The following is a 14156-nucleotide window of genomic DNA, read 5'->3' on the forward strand; positions in this document are numbered from 1 at the left end:
TTGTGTGTGTAAACTAAAACAATGCATTGATTTGGAACAGAATCCACACAAAGAACCCCTCATGCGCATGCACACAAAGATCTTACTTGAACTTTGCAAGAGTGCAAAACTGAGTGTAGGTCTTGAGGGAACAGGAAACGACTTCCCTCCTCCCCCTTCAATTCTGCCCCCCCTCTCCTGTTCCTCCCCCTCCTCCGCTCCTCTCCTCCTCCTCCTCCTCCTCCTCCTCCAGCACCACGCTATAGCAGCGAACTAGGCAGGCCAACTTGCAGAGTGCAGCTCAGACTCGACAGCGGCTGCTTCCTACTGGGGGTCTTCGGAGAGCATCGCGCTTCAATGTGCGCTGCTGTGCCCGCTGGATGTTGAAATCGCACCGTGCGCCTTGCCAGGAGCCACCATGTCCAACTCAACCCAAGACCCGTTCTACTCGTCTCCGTTCGGACCCTTCTACAGGAGACACGCGCCCTACATGGTCCAGCCCGAGTATCGGATCTACGAGATGAACAAGCGGCTGCAGACGCGCACAGAGGTGAGCCGACCGGGAGGGGATAGCTCCTGCGGTACCGGTGGGAGGGTAGCCGGGGCTGTGGAGGTCCGGTGCGGGGAGAAGGGACGGGATGTTGGGGCTGGAGTGAAGAGAGAGACAGAGAGGCTCGGGTCGGGATTACGGTCTGTCAATCAGGAGGTGTGGATGCGGTGCGAAAGTGGCAAACATTCCTGAGGTGAAAGTAAACAGGCTCCGGTGTGAAGACAATACGCTGCAAGAAATACCATCAGCCGAAGTAAAAAAAGATGACATGGAGGAGATGCGTTCACGTGGCTATTTAATAAGTTGTTTAAAATGTAAAATTCGTGACTTGTGTCTGCGAGTCTGATATGGGTTGAGTGGTCCACCTGAAGGAATACATCAGGTGAACCTGCACCGCAATTATATGAAATTTAAAGATTTTAAATACGATTTAAAGACTGATCAGATTAAGATGAACAGTTTTTAGGCAGTGCAACGTATTAACAGAGAAAGTTATTCACAAATATAAGACAGTAAGAGCGTCTGACAGACTATTCAACTCTTACCAGGCTGCATAAAGCAAAGTATAGCTGTTTTACGTGCATTCAAATCATTTGCATATATTTACATATCGCCTGTTTCCCCCCACACATATTTGCACATGTGTTTGGTTGAAAACTGCAACAGATCAAGATCGACATGAATGCAGAGTTTGCCCACTGTGGGGTGAAGTGTTTGATGTCTGCCATGATTCATCACTGTGTCTGTGGAGGAAGTTTTCTCAATGACAGTGACCCTGATTGCAAAGCAAGGTGATTGTGATACAGTTGCATGAGTGTGACTTCATTTCATGTCAGTGTCCTGATGCTTCAACTAGTTTGGCGCTCAGCGAGTTTGGTGTACAGTGTCATTCAGACTAAACCTTTGGTGATCCCACTGTGAATTAAGCGTCTGTCTTCGGCATCTGTTCTGTGATCTCGAATGTGTAAATCTGCAGAGAAGAAGTTCATCCAACATGTCAAGTTGTCCTCGAGACGCATGTTTATGGCAATAGAAAGCAGCTAAATGCAATAAAAAGCACCTTTTAGCAGCCTAACGGTTCACGTTTTCAACTATAAATGTTAGGGCTGCAACTAGGGATTATTTTCATTATTAGTCTAACAATTGGTTCTGAATAATAATTGATAATTTTAGCAATAGATTATCAGTAAATAGCAAAAAACAAATGACCATCACAGGTTCTCAGAGTGGGTGACCTCAAACAATGTCTTGCTTTGTCCGACCTGCAGCCCAGAAACAAAACAAATCACTTCACTATCGCAGAAGAATAAGAAAACCAGTGAATTTAGCTATTTTTACCAAAAGAAAATCACTTTTAAATTTGATTAATTCTCTATGAATCGACAAATGCATTCTTGTTTGTAATTCTTTAAATAATGTGAGTTCTGGCTGCTGCGGGATGCTTTTAAGGCTGCAATTTGATTCCCACTGAGACATTAAAAACTAAGTTCCTGTGGATAAATATACCATATGTACATGATTCCATATGAAATCATTGCAGTCATTTAAAGGAAATCTGGTTCTCGAGCCTGACTCCAGCTGGGCTGCTGCAGCAATGATGCTGACTTTCCAAAAGAGGAACGTGCAACTTTAAGCAGACCAAGGCGACGTTGCTGAGACGCAACGGCCCGGTTTGATGCATTATTCATACGGAGTGGTCCGAGTCCCAGTGGACCTCGACACCCGCTCCACACATGCACGCACGCACGCATGCATGCACGTGTTCGCATGTGCACAAACACACACACACACATGACAGGACAGAACCAAATCAGAACAAATCAGTTTAAACCATTACCGCCATCTCCTCAGAATAAATGATATAATTGCATAATAATATAATTCGTTTTTTGTTCCCGTTGGTGTCCATGGCATCTTCATTCTCCTCCTCGTCTTCCGTCTTCAATGGAAGGAGTGTATAATACGTCGTCTCTTTAGCGATGTGCTCATTGTTTGATTGAAATCCAGGTGGCGAATATAATGAGGGAGAAGTCGTGTCTTATAGCGGGAAATAAATGCTTCAGCTTTTGAAATTTGTTTGCATCCAGATGTGCCATACGGCTCAGTTTAGGCTTTTAACGAAATTATACAGCAATTATCCTCGTGAATGCAAAACTGTAGCCATCAATTTACACAAACCTTTCACATGTGAAAAAAAATATTTTAGGGAAAGGTGACAAGATTGTAATATAAATCTGCCTTTAAAAAGCTCAATGCAGAAAATGAAAATGTCTCTTTCTAACTCCACTGAGAGTTTTTCTTTCTAGGCTTCTAACTAAAACTGAGATGAAACAAAAAGTGGAAAAATATACCGGTACATGCTTCGGGAAGCAGATGGTTTACTTCCTGTTCAGCGAGGTCAGCTGCTGGTCCTGATGATGATGCGTGCCTGAAGGGGGTCATTCTGCTGCCTCTTAGTCCAACTCCTACAAGACGACTTTAACATTCAGCTCACATTCAGACCGTGTCGGTATCAGCGCAGGGTCACGATGATTTTTGTTCCAAAAACAGGAAGTTTGGAATGTTTCTTGCCCAAAATCTGGATTCCATTAGAGGAAAATAGCTGAATTGTCCTGGTGGATTGTTGTCTTGAATATTTCATCAAGGTTTTGCCGCGAGCAGCTGTTGCAGATCCTTCTGTGTTTGAGGTAAACAGCTGGCAATGAACTGGTCTTTTATCGAAGTATCAGTTTGATAAACTCCGTTTTTTAAATTATGCGACGATCTTTTACCTTTGTGTTTTGTTGACATTAGCTTTATTGCCCGAGAGCCCACTGCTGTATGTGGAAATAATAACAGCAAAATCATTCAAAAATCTTTCTTGTCTTTTCTTCGGATTTCATGAAAACTCAGTGTGTTGAAAAGTACTGAACTTCACCTTCACTTTGCCACTAAAATGGACTTGTAAATTCGATGAAGGTAACAAACAGAAACATTCAATGTATCATATGTTCATCATATTGATAAAGCATTAACAAATACATTCAACATAATACTTTTGTTTGCAAAAAAAGGAATTCACAGTCAAAGAAACGTGTCCCACATAGTGGTGTTACTCATGTATGCAGAGAGGTGTAACACCTCTACTCCTATAAGAGAAGTACAAATAGATGTAATTAGGATTTTGGATCATAATGCTGCAAGTAAAGGACTGTCGACGTCAACAACAATGAAAACCCATATGGTATTTGGCAATATTTTACAGCTGACGCATTAAATAGAGCTTCATTTTCTGTAGCAGGCTTCTGAAACTTAAGCAATTCTTATAAAATCTGGAAAAATCATGAGCTGTCAAAGCGATAAAACAACATCAACTGAGAGCTGTTTAAAATCATTTTAGACCTGTCATTATGAGCAGGGATACTTCACACATACGACACAAGAAGACAGAAAGTATATGAAACAAATCCAAAGAACATATAACCGTGTGAAGAGGCATATTAAAGCCGTTCTTTGCCTGGGTTTGTTGCTCTATATTTTGTTGATCCCAGTCAGAAATGATTTCAAGCGTCTTGTCAGAATTATCACCCAAGTAAAGATGCTTAACATCGTGAAAGGACTTCCATTGTTGAGGATGGCTCCGAGCGTACTTAACACCGCGCTCGCTGGCAGGCCGTCGAAGCGAAATGACTCTAGTTTGCGTTCCCTTTCGCTCCGAGTAGTTTACAAAACGGGGGAGCTGACTAAGCCCCGGTATGACACCACCTTTTAGAAAAGTGTTGAAGGAGTCGACTGGAGTCACTCTTCTGGTAGAAATTCTTTCCATTTGTCTTATTCACGAGTGTGCTTTTGAATTTGCTTGGCTGGTGGTGCAACTGCTGCTCGCACTGGCAGGCGCAGGACTCAAGGACTTGACACTTGGAGGAGACTTTCTTACCCCCAGAGGAAGCTGTATAAGTGACATCTATAGCAGAGCAGGCAGTGAATCCTGCGGGGGTGAAATACCAACTTGTTAGAATTAGACAGACATGCTACTCTGCTTTTAACTCTTTTGATTCGAAGTCTTACACACAGTATCGTTGCACGGACTGGAACTTTTAGTGGGAAATGTTTCCAGCATCTGTTAAACCATTTTAAAAGCCAGGGAGATGAACTTTACCGGGGTGGAAAAAAATCCACCCTCAGATGCTCCTGTGCCATGATAGACGGGTAAGAGTCAATTCGGGTGGTGTTCAGTGCATTAGAGAGGTTGTTTTATGGTGTTTGGCAGTTTACTTTGAGGTGTACACACATCCAACATGAAGTGTTTGCTTTGACCTATGAGCTGTAGGAGGAGAGACCTGCAGTGTATTATAGGGCTGCAATACATGGTTATTGTCATTACCCATGAGTCTGTTGATTGATCTACTTTCTCAAACTGCTTCCTCAATTAATCAATTCATCGGTTAGTCAACAAAATCTCAGGAAAAAGGGAAAAATGTCCATTCCAGTTTCTTTGCATCCAAGGTGATCAGGTCCTCAAAGGGCTTGTTTGGTCAGACCGAAAACTCAAAGATATTCAGTTTAAAATCATATAAAACAGAATAAAAAAATGATTGCATTGGAGAAGCTGCAACCAGAGGATGTGTTGAGTTTTATTACTTAAAAGACATAGACCGACACAAAAATGATCCCTCTCAATCATCACTTCGGACCCACTAAAAGGGTGATGACTTTTTATTTTGCTGTGTTCAGGACGTCTCTGGGTGCTAATCCCCCTGAAAGCAACCAGGTGAAAGATCGCAAGCGTCCAAGAGGAACCTCCAAAAATGGACACGCCGCTGCTAGAAACATAAACATCGCGGAATGAAGCTCGTTCCTACACGAGAGTGAGTCTGAGGTTGGCTTTCCCTCGCTGCTGAGCATCGTAACCCTCGTTAAGCCGGGGAGGAGGGGCCAACTTTGAATTTGATGTTTACAAACCGCAGCTGACAAATCCGACTAATTGTGCCTTTTAGAAGACACTCACGATTAATTGATAATTAAATTATTCATAGATTATCAAAATAGTCGTCTAATTCTTTAATCAGTGGGTTAACCAATTGTTCCAGCTGAACAGAGTGACGATGATGCAACGTCCCCCTTTGAGGGTCGTAGTTCACACTGACGACGTTTTATCTGATTCAAATTCCACAAATAGAAATATCTAATATCATCTCATGGTGTCTGCTTTCGACTAGTTAACAAAGCTTTTTTTATTTTTTGGTGAAACTCTTCCTTCAAAACATGCTGAAAGGCTGATTTCTGCTCCTTCTCAGGAACAACCTTTTCACCTGCCGTGCACTCAGAAATAAGAAGGAATAAAACAACAACGACACAACAAGCACTGCGCGCTTGCCTGAGATCAGCTTTCACCTTTGAACTGATAACGCTGCTGCAGCTTAAACAGTCCTGCTCCTGTGATGACTCGTGGTCTGTTTCTATCCCAACCTTATTACCTGCTCCATTCATACTTATTACCTGCCTGGCTGTATTTCCGCAGCGGGGCTGACTGCTATCCCATTACCTTCATTTTACACAATGTGAACCCACTGTGACCTGGCAATCTAAACAGGCTTTGATGTGGATTTGATGCCACGCATACGGCGTGACCACATTGTTTCTGTGCTGTCGCTCTGGGGGCCACTGGCCCTCGCCGCACGGAGGCAGCTGCGATGATTTGTGGGGGAATTTGACACTTAAGCGTATGCAAATGAGCCGGCGGATTAACATTCAGAGGAGGAGCCTGGTCGACCTCAGCCGGCGTACGGCCATTAGCATAGACGGCATTAATATTCAGCAGAGGATAGCGGCGACACAGAATAACACTGTAAGTAAAACTACAACACAGAGGGCGAAACAGAAGCAAAACAAAAGCATTTTAATGGAGGCGCCGTAATAACACCCACAGGGCTGCTGCTGCTGCTGACGGTGGGTCTAATGGTCACACTCTTCCTCGGTGGACACACAAGCAATCAGTAACCAGTGATTGGCAGGCCATTCACTGGATTCTTGTGTCTGCTGCACATAGTTAGTCTTATTCTCATTATTCAAAATGGGAACACAGACCTGACTCATTGGCTCGACTGTGGAACCGGAGGAACTGGAGTGTTCATTGTGGCGAAATCCCTTGTTCCTGTCAGGGGCAAAGTGGATCTGTTCCCATCAGCATGACGTGTCAGATTGACATGAATAGGCTTATGATGTGCAGGTCAAGTTGGCACTGAGCTGGATGGTTCACAGAGAGGGATTAAAGATGAGCCACCGAGAACACGCAGAGGAAGTTTTTAGTTTTCAAGCCGTTAGAAGCGCAAATAATGATTTTGATCAATGATTAGACGGGAGATTATTGATGTTTGGTGTGTAAAGTGTCAAAAATATTGTTAAAAAAAGATTTTGTCTTCAAATAGTTTGTTTCGTGTGACCGACAGATATTCAGTTTACTATCTTATAAGATGAAGAAAATCAGCAATCTTAAATGGAGAGTTCACCACAAAATCAAAAACACGTATTTTCCCTTCTATTTATCAATGCAGGTTGTTTTTGGTGCGAGTGTTGGAGATATTGGCGGGAGAGATGTCTGTCCTCTCCAATACGACGAGACGATATGGCACTCGGCTTGTGCAAAAAGAAATATTTTGAAAAACTCAACAGCAATATTCTATATCCAGAAATCATGACCCGGTTACTCAAGATAATTCGCAAACCTTATTGGGAACAGTTTCATGTAGAAACTAAGTTCCTAAGTTCCTTCCAAGATGTATTTGTTTTGGCGCTTTGAGCACCACAAGCCGAGTGCCATCTAGTCCCATTTTATTAGAGAGAAGGCAGACATCTCGACGGCAACTCGCACCAAAACAATCAAGATTGATGTATCGCACTAAAGGTAAGAGGGAACATGTGTGTTTGATTTTAGGGTGAACTGTTCCTTTAACAACGGAGAGGCTGGAAAACCCAGGATTCCACGTTAAAACCGATCTATTTGATCAGCTCAAATTCTAAAACGGAGGACGCAAAAGAGACGGGCATGTTTCTTGCTTATTTTAGTGGATCACCATTAGCCTCGACATAGCAACAACAACTAATCTTTTGCCGGTCCACACATTAAAAGATGTCCAAACAAAACATTAATATATTCATGAGAGCAGGAATACAACACAACTACTTCAGTAACAACACAAAACTATTCAAATTCCCCCATAAATGACATAAAGGTGTCGAACAAATACAAACACGAGTTAATTGTTACAACAACACCGCTTCATTACCCTCCATTCATAAAAATGTATGACGAATAAATATAAGATGTTGAGGCTGTAGCTTGTAGTTGAATAATCAATGAGTCAATTGACAAAAAAACACAATTTTTATGTCATCAAAGCGTCGCTTGATTCTTTTTCATTAAACTTTTACCAGACTGAGAAACATTTCCACAGAATCGCCTCCCTAAGACGTTTAAATAATTGGTTTACGGAGACATTTTTTACAGTGTGCGTGTGTGAAACGAGAGTAATTACCAGAAAGGTGTATCACGCTGCCCTTATCTGAAGCATGACTGTTGGATTTATCTACCATCAGGGAAAACAAGCCACTGCAGGTATCACTGGAAAGGCTTCTCATGTGTCACGACTGCGTTTTTAATGATGCAAAACTGAACAAAAGGCTTTAAAATCAATTAAACAATTATTAAAACACATGCTAATTGTGTAGGAGAGGGCAGCGAGTCTTCCTCTGTTGTAGATGTTTAGATATTAATCCTTGTTTTCTGTGAAAAGCAGCCTCAGTGACACAGCAAATCTTCACAGCTAATTTAATAATTGATGGATTAAGATATTGATCGGACGGTGTTATGTTACCAGAGTCCATTCAATTATCAAATACATTTAAATACAAATAAAAAAACATCATTGAAGCTCCTTCCCACTCACGCAAACAACAAAACAAAACAATGGAGCCCTAAATAAGTCTATATATTTGTTATTGACTGACTAAACAGCATTATTATGTATTTCTCTGTCTCTGATATGTGTTGTTATTATGAGTCACAGTGAACAGACATCTGCTGTTGTGGACCCGTAAAACGTTGCTCGGAGCTCTTACATTAACAGCAAAAACATTTTATATTTTCATAATGCTGCCAGTCTCCGAAAGGACCGAATGGCATTCGCTTCTGCTTCCCTTATTATCCCCCCCCTCCCCCCCTCCAAAATAAGGAATAATGCTGCTAAAAGGTGAGCGTACAGGCTGATGGAGGGAAAAAAGTCACCTTATCCGAAGATAAGTGTAGTCATTACTGTTAAGTCAGCTGAATGCCTTTTGCCTGTTTCATTATTTAATTCATTATAAAGCTGCTCTTTGGTGTAAAATCACTGAATAGACACAGAAAGGACAAAAATCATACCTGAAATGCAGTCTTTCTTGTTTTGAGGCAAATTCAGTCTAGAAAACTGAATATTCTTTACATATTAACGTACAATTCCACAGCACAGTGAAACAGTTTTCAGTGTTACTCCAAGTTATTGGTGACAGTAATTCATATCTGCTTCTACAGACCACAGTGATAGATACTTGGATGACTTTATTATTCGCCTAAGGAGAAACGTGTCCGGTTCGCCCATACAGAAGTGACAAATAACAAGAGAGACTCAGGCCAGACATATCGACGACATACCGTCGCAACAATAGCATGCTACACGCGTGTAGCCCTGAAGCCGGTCATCCACTCAATTTAAAAAAAACAATGTCTTTAAAGCAGCTATAATTTAGATTTTCACAACAATAACATGACGAATAACAATGTGGCAAATTCCACCGGCTTTGCTCGGACCACTTCCGTCTTCGAACTCAGCCTTCATATTGATGTCAACTCCTCACCTGTGAAGTTTGACTGCCTCTTACACGGTTGCGCCGCTGCTGCGGTGATAAAAATCCGTCCAACAGACAGAAATATAAACACTCCCAGACTCACAAGGTGAAAGCAATACCGCCGTCGCAGCTGGTGATAAAAGTAATAACAATAATTAAAGGATGGCAAATAAACACATCTACTTGACAGTTGAGATATTAAAAAGATACATAAACCGGTTAGGATATGATCCTCTCCAATGTATAGGTTTAATGTGACACATTTACACAATCGACTCATTTGTTGGTCCAGTAATGACACACTGTACATGTGATGCTCTGAGAGGATGTTCCCAGAAAGTCATAGGAAGACAAAAGCACAAGGCCTCTGGTGAAACAATGAGCGCCGGTCCGATCCAGCAGGATGCCCGGACAATAGACCCACCTTTTTCCTGGCCCTTTCCCCTGGTTCCTTCCAGGCTGCACTGGCGCTCGGATAACACGGGAGACAGACGGGCCTGTAGTCCATGTATGTCCTGTTGTTGTCCCCCCGACGTGGTCAGAGGGTCCGTCCTGAAACATAAAGGTCACGGTTGGATCTCTGTGTGTTGAAGGGTCTTTGAATAAGACGCTGACATCGGCCTTGAGGATGGTTTTCACTTTTTGAAACTAGCTTCTTTGTATCCTGAGATACGAAACACAATGGATGAAGCTGCAGTTTAAAACGGTATCTGTTCCCAAGTGTTTACTGCAGCTGTGTCGGCACAGACCTACTTGGTAAGATTTAGGAAAGGATTGTGGTCACGACTGCAGCAATGATTTAAAGAAACCAACATTGACTGCGAGAGGGAATGGGAAATGAATTTGTGCCTCCCAACGTTTTAGTGACCCATCCATCGTCCGCCTGAATCCCAACACACAGTATACAAATTTGATGAAGCGTCCTCTTGGGAGAACAGCCCAAGTTTTGAGTTCTTTATTCTTTTTTTTTTCCAGAACAATTTCCAAGATTTGTTTGCTGTTTTTTTACTTTCAGCAATGTTTTAGCCATTATCTGTTTTTGCTGGGATGTATCTTCGTCATATTTCTGTTTGTTTGTGTCTAACGGAAGTAAGGAAAAACTACTGAGGTGCAGGAACATTTTTGTCAACAATATTATAATTCTTCAGTCACTGTCCTAATTCTACGTCATCCTAGAATTTTCCTTTGCAGTCGTATTGGAATACTGCGAAAAAAAAAAACCCTCTGAAGAAGTCGATTTACTTCAGTCTTTGAACATACATTGGCGTTATGGATGCCACTTAGCTCGTAGAAAGCAGAGTAACTTGTGCTGTGTGAACATATCGTAATATTTCATCAGTTCAGCACCAGATTCAGTGAACCCGGGGGAGACGCACTGCTCTTCAGGTTTAGTTACACCAGGAGCCAGCCGCTGCTGCTTTCTGGCTGTTTCATCACTTTTGCTGATCAGCTGTTTGACTCTGATGTGGTTTACTGTTTTTCCTCTGAAGTGAACTGTTCTGAATATATAGGGAACGGGCTACAGAATATTACGAGCCTGGACTGTTTTAATTTAGTCAGAAAACACTTTCTGTGCACGCGTTTTCTCCTTCAGCGCCCATGAATATCAACCAACAATCAGCCAAAAGTAGCCAAACTCCTGCTCTACTGAAGCGTCATTGAGCAAGACACTGAACGGCTCTGGGGGCATTGCATTGTAGCGGAGCCAGACCTCTGGTCTCGGCAAACATCCGACTAGAATCGAATCTATTATATATGACATGATGAGCTCAGCCGCAGACACAGATTGTGCTCTTCAGTCAGTATATATCTTTGCAGGGCCCAGCCTTTAACACAACAGTGAACAATGCACAGCGTTACAGTTCAAGACAGCACATTTTACACATCAAAATGAAATATTATTAGTCGAGAATTGTAGTTATTATTATTATGTAGTTATTGTGACAATAGGGAAAAAACCATCAAACGATTGTAAAAGGTCAGTTGAGTCAAAAATAAACAGCTTCATCATTAAATAATACAGTTGGTTAGGGCATAAAAATGGATGTAAATGAATGTAATGACATGTTTACCAAAGCAGAACATTCCTTGACATAAGACCTCACAATACACATAATTATAATAATTATATATATATATATATATATATATATATATATATATATATATATATATATATATATATATATATATATATATATATATAAATTAAAAGGAATAGCATTACATTTTTCTATCGTACTTTTTTCTTTTACCCCAATCGGTTTATGAATAGATTACAAATAATCTATTCACTCTACATGTTTCATGTCTCATTTCACAGTTTCTTCAGAACTAATTACATTTCATGCAAGCATTGTGTCGCACTGAGGAAGCCATGGTGGTCACGTGCAGAAGATCACACGAGTGAGCAACAGGTGACTGTGTTTACAGGAGGAGCTAACTGGCATTGCAACAGAGCACATTCACTTAAACTGAACAATATCTGAGGATGTGATGATGAATCCGGTATTGATTGAGTTTTTTTTGTGTGGCGGCGTGTTGATTGTTTACTGGTCTAAATAGCTCAGCAGTGGGGAATACAGGCTGGAGGGCTAGAACAGTGTTATTGTGTCCAAGTCACAGCCGGAATCCTCGCCTTGCTTTTGGTTTTAATTTCTCATGGGTGCTGTAAATAATTTGACTTCCCGGCTTTATCGTTCATGCATTTTGTTGTGTTTTTATTATTTTCATCCTTATTGATGTTTGTTGTCACTTAACACGGTGTCCTGATTGTGTGTCAGCTGGTGCATATTGACTTCTTCTTCTTTGTCTTCATTGAGGTTCAAACACAATTTGAAAGGTTATAAAAAAACACTCCTCATAGGAAGTTAGTTATCTATCTTTCTAACGGGGTCACAAAAAAGTTCTGCTGAAATTCACTTTTTTTATGGGAATTTAGCAGAAACCCTCAGCAAGACCCACTTGTCAGTCAGTGTGTGTGTATTGATCAAGGGCACTTCAGCAGGACAATGATATTATTGCTGTTGTGGGGATAAATCCTGCGAACCTTCTGGGTGAAAGCCAGTGGTGCTGGATGCATCCTCGCAGCATTAACCTCCTGTGTATTAACCTCCACCTTAATATCTATACTGAAACATAAAATGGTGGTTTCTGACGACTGCTTGTCCTCTGACACTAAAGAAAGAGGGGGAATGGTAACGATGCCGAAGTAAATTGGCAGCCATGCAATTAAATGTGGGAACTTCCTCTCTGACTTAATTTATATGAGAAAGTTCATTCCCGGTGACTGTGCAGTGGCTGTTCAAGGGCAATGACACCCCCCCCCCCCCCGTGCTGCATTCATTTCTCCTCATTTGCATAATGCTTCGCTGGTGGCTGTAAGGTGGCCAAATGCAGCAACATGTGAAGTTTGCATCTTATAAAAACACTTGTGCAGAAACATTAGTGTGCACTGAGTCTGACATGATTAAAGTGGTGTTGTCTATGTAGTCTAAAGGACTGGTTCTTGTACTTTGTCATCCTAAGGACCCCTAAATAGAAACAGCGTCCAGAGGCCACCGTGTCTGGCGATTTCATACTGCAGTGAGAGAAAAGAAGAAAACAAGCATTTTTAAGGAATTGATTATTTGTTTGATTCTAATTCTCCGAAAAAAAACCGAAAGAAGTCCCAGAACCCAACTTGGCATCATCAAATTGTGTTTTTTGTCAGACCAACAGTCCAAAGCTCAAAAATACTCAGTTTACAAAGATGTAAAACAGCAGCTGAAGTAGCAAAAACACTGTCTTTCATCCACTGGTCAATTTTGAGATTTTACTGTCTTCTGTCAGACTATTGGGAAGAGAACCTCCAGAATTCACATTTCGGTTTTTATTTTATTATTTTGTCTTTTTGCATCTGTAGATTTCTCCTGAAATTACCAAATATTAGCGTCAGATAATGTCTCATTTGCGTATTTAAATGTACCAATTTGGAAAACTTATAGTGCAAAAAATGATTGCCTGAATGTCAGTAATCACCTGGGGAAGTTTCATGGTGATATCTGTTAGTTACATTTTATACCCAAATTCACATTGGAAGTCTCAGTAACTTAAAATGAAAACAGGTTTTTAATATCTTTAAATTGTCGTACGCTGACCCCAAATTTCAAGCACTACAAGGTCCGACGAGCACATTGTTGAAAGCAGGAGTCTCAAACTCATCTTCACTCCGGGCCACATCAGCATCACGGTCGCCTCAAAGGGCCGGTTGGAAAGACTGTGTAAATGTAACTACTCCTAACATATTGGTAAATAACTCTCTGCATTTTATTATTCAAGTGTAAAATTATTGTACATGCAGTTATATAAATGTAAACATATATTTAAGCACATTTCTGTTATTGTAACTTAAATCCTTTTAATTTAGGGTTAAGAAACCCACATTACTCTATCAAAGATCAAACTATTGAAGAAAATATCAAAGACAAATATCAAACAAGTTATGACAATAACTTTGTTTCATGCTTAAAATCCTTTCAAGGGTGCGTTTGCACAATCCCACGTGAAGTATTTCATGTGTTGTAAAGCCGCGTTTGAAGTAGTCTTCAATGTACTCGCAACACATTTCCGTTTCAAATGTACAGTAACAGCCAAAGAGCTGCTTCTGTGTTTAAGTATCTCATCATTATGACTTTCTATCATAGTTATGACTTTCTATCTCATAACTTCGACTTTCTATCTCATGATTTCGACCATGGGGATATTTTTATTATCAAGTCTAACT

General features: G+C 41.0%; 1 protein-coding gene across 1 annotated transcript in view; it reads left to right on the forward strand.

Annotated features, from left to right (window-relative positions):
• Positions 1-397: 397 nt before the first annotated feature.
• The window catches only part of ldb2a (LIM domain binding 2a), a gene marked incomplete at its 5' end in the record, with an annotated part of 77575 nt that continues 63816 nt past the window's right edge, over positions 398-14156 (forward strand). Inside the window, one exon of the mRNA XM_079269344.1 lies at positions 398-529. Coding sequence (XP_079125470.1) covers positions 398-529 — 132 coding nt within the window. The remainder of the gene's footprint in view (positions 530-14156) is intronic.

This window comes from Melanostigma gelatinosum (assembly GCF_949748355.1).
Source record: "Melanostigma gelatinosum genome assembly, chromosome: 5".
Taxonomy (NCBI): Eukaryota; Metazoa; Chordata; class Actinopteri; order Perciformes; family Zoarcidae; genus Melanostigma; species Melanostigma gelatinosum.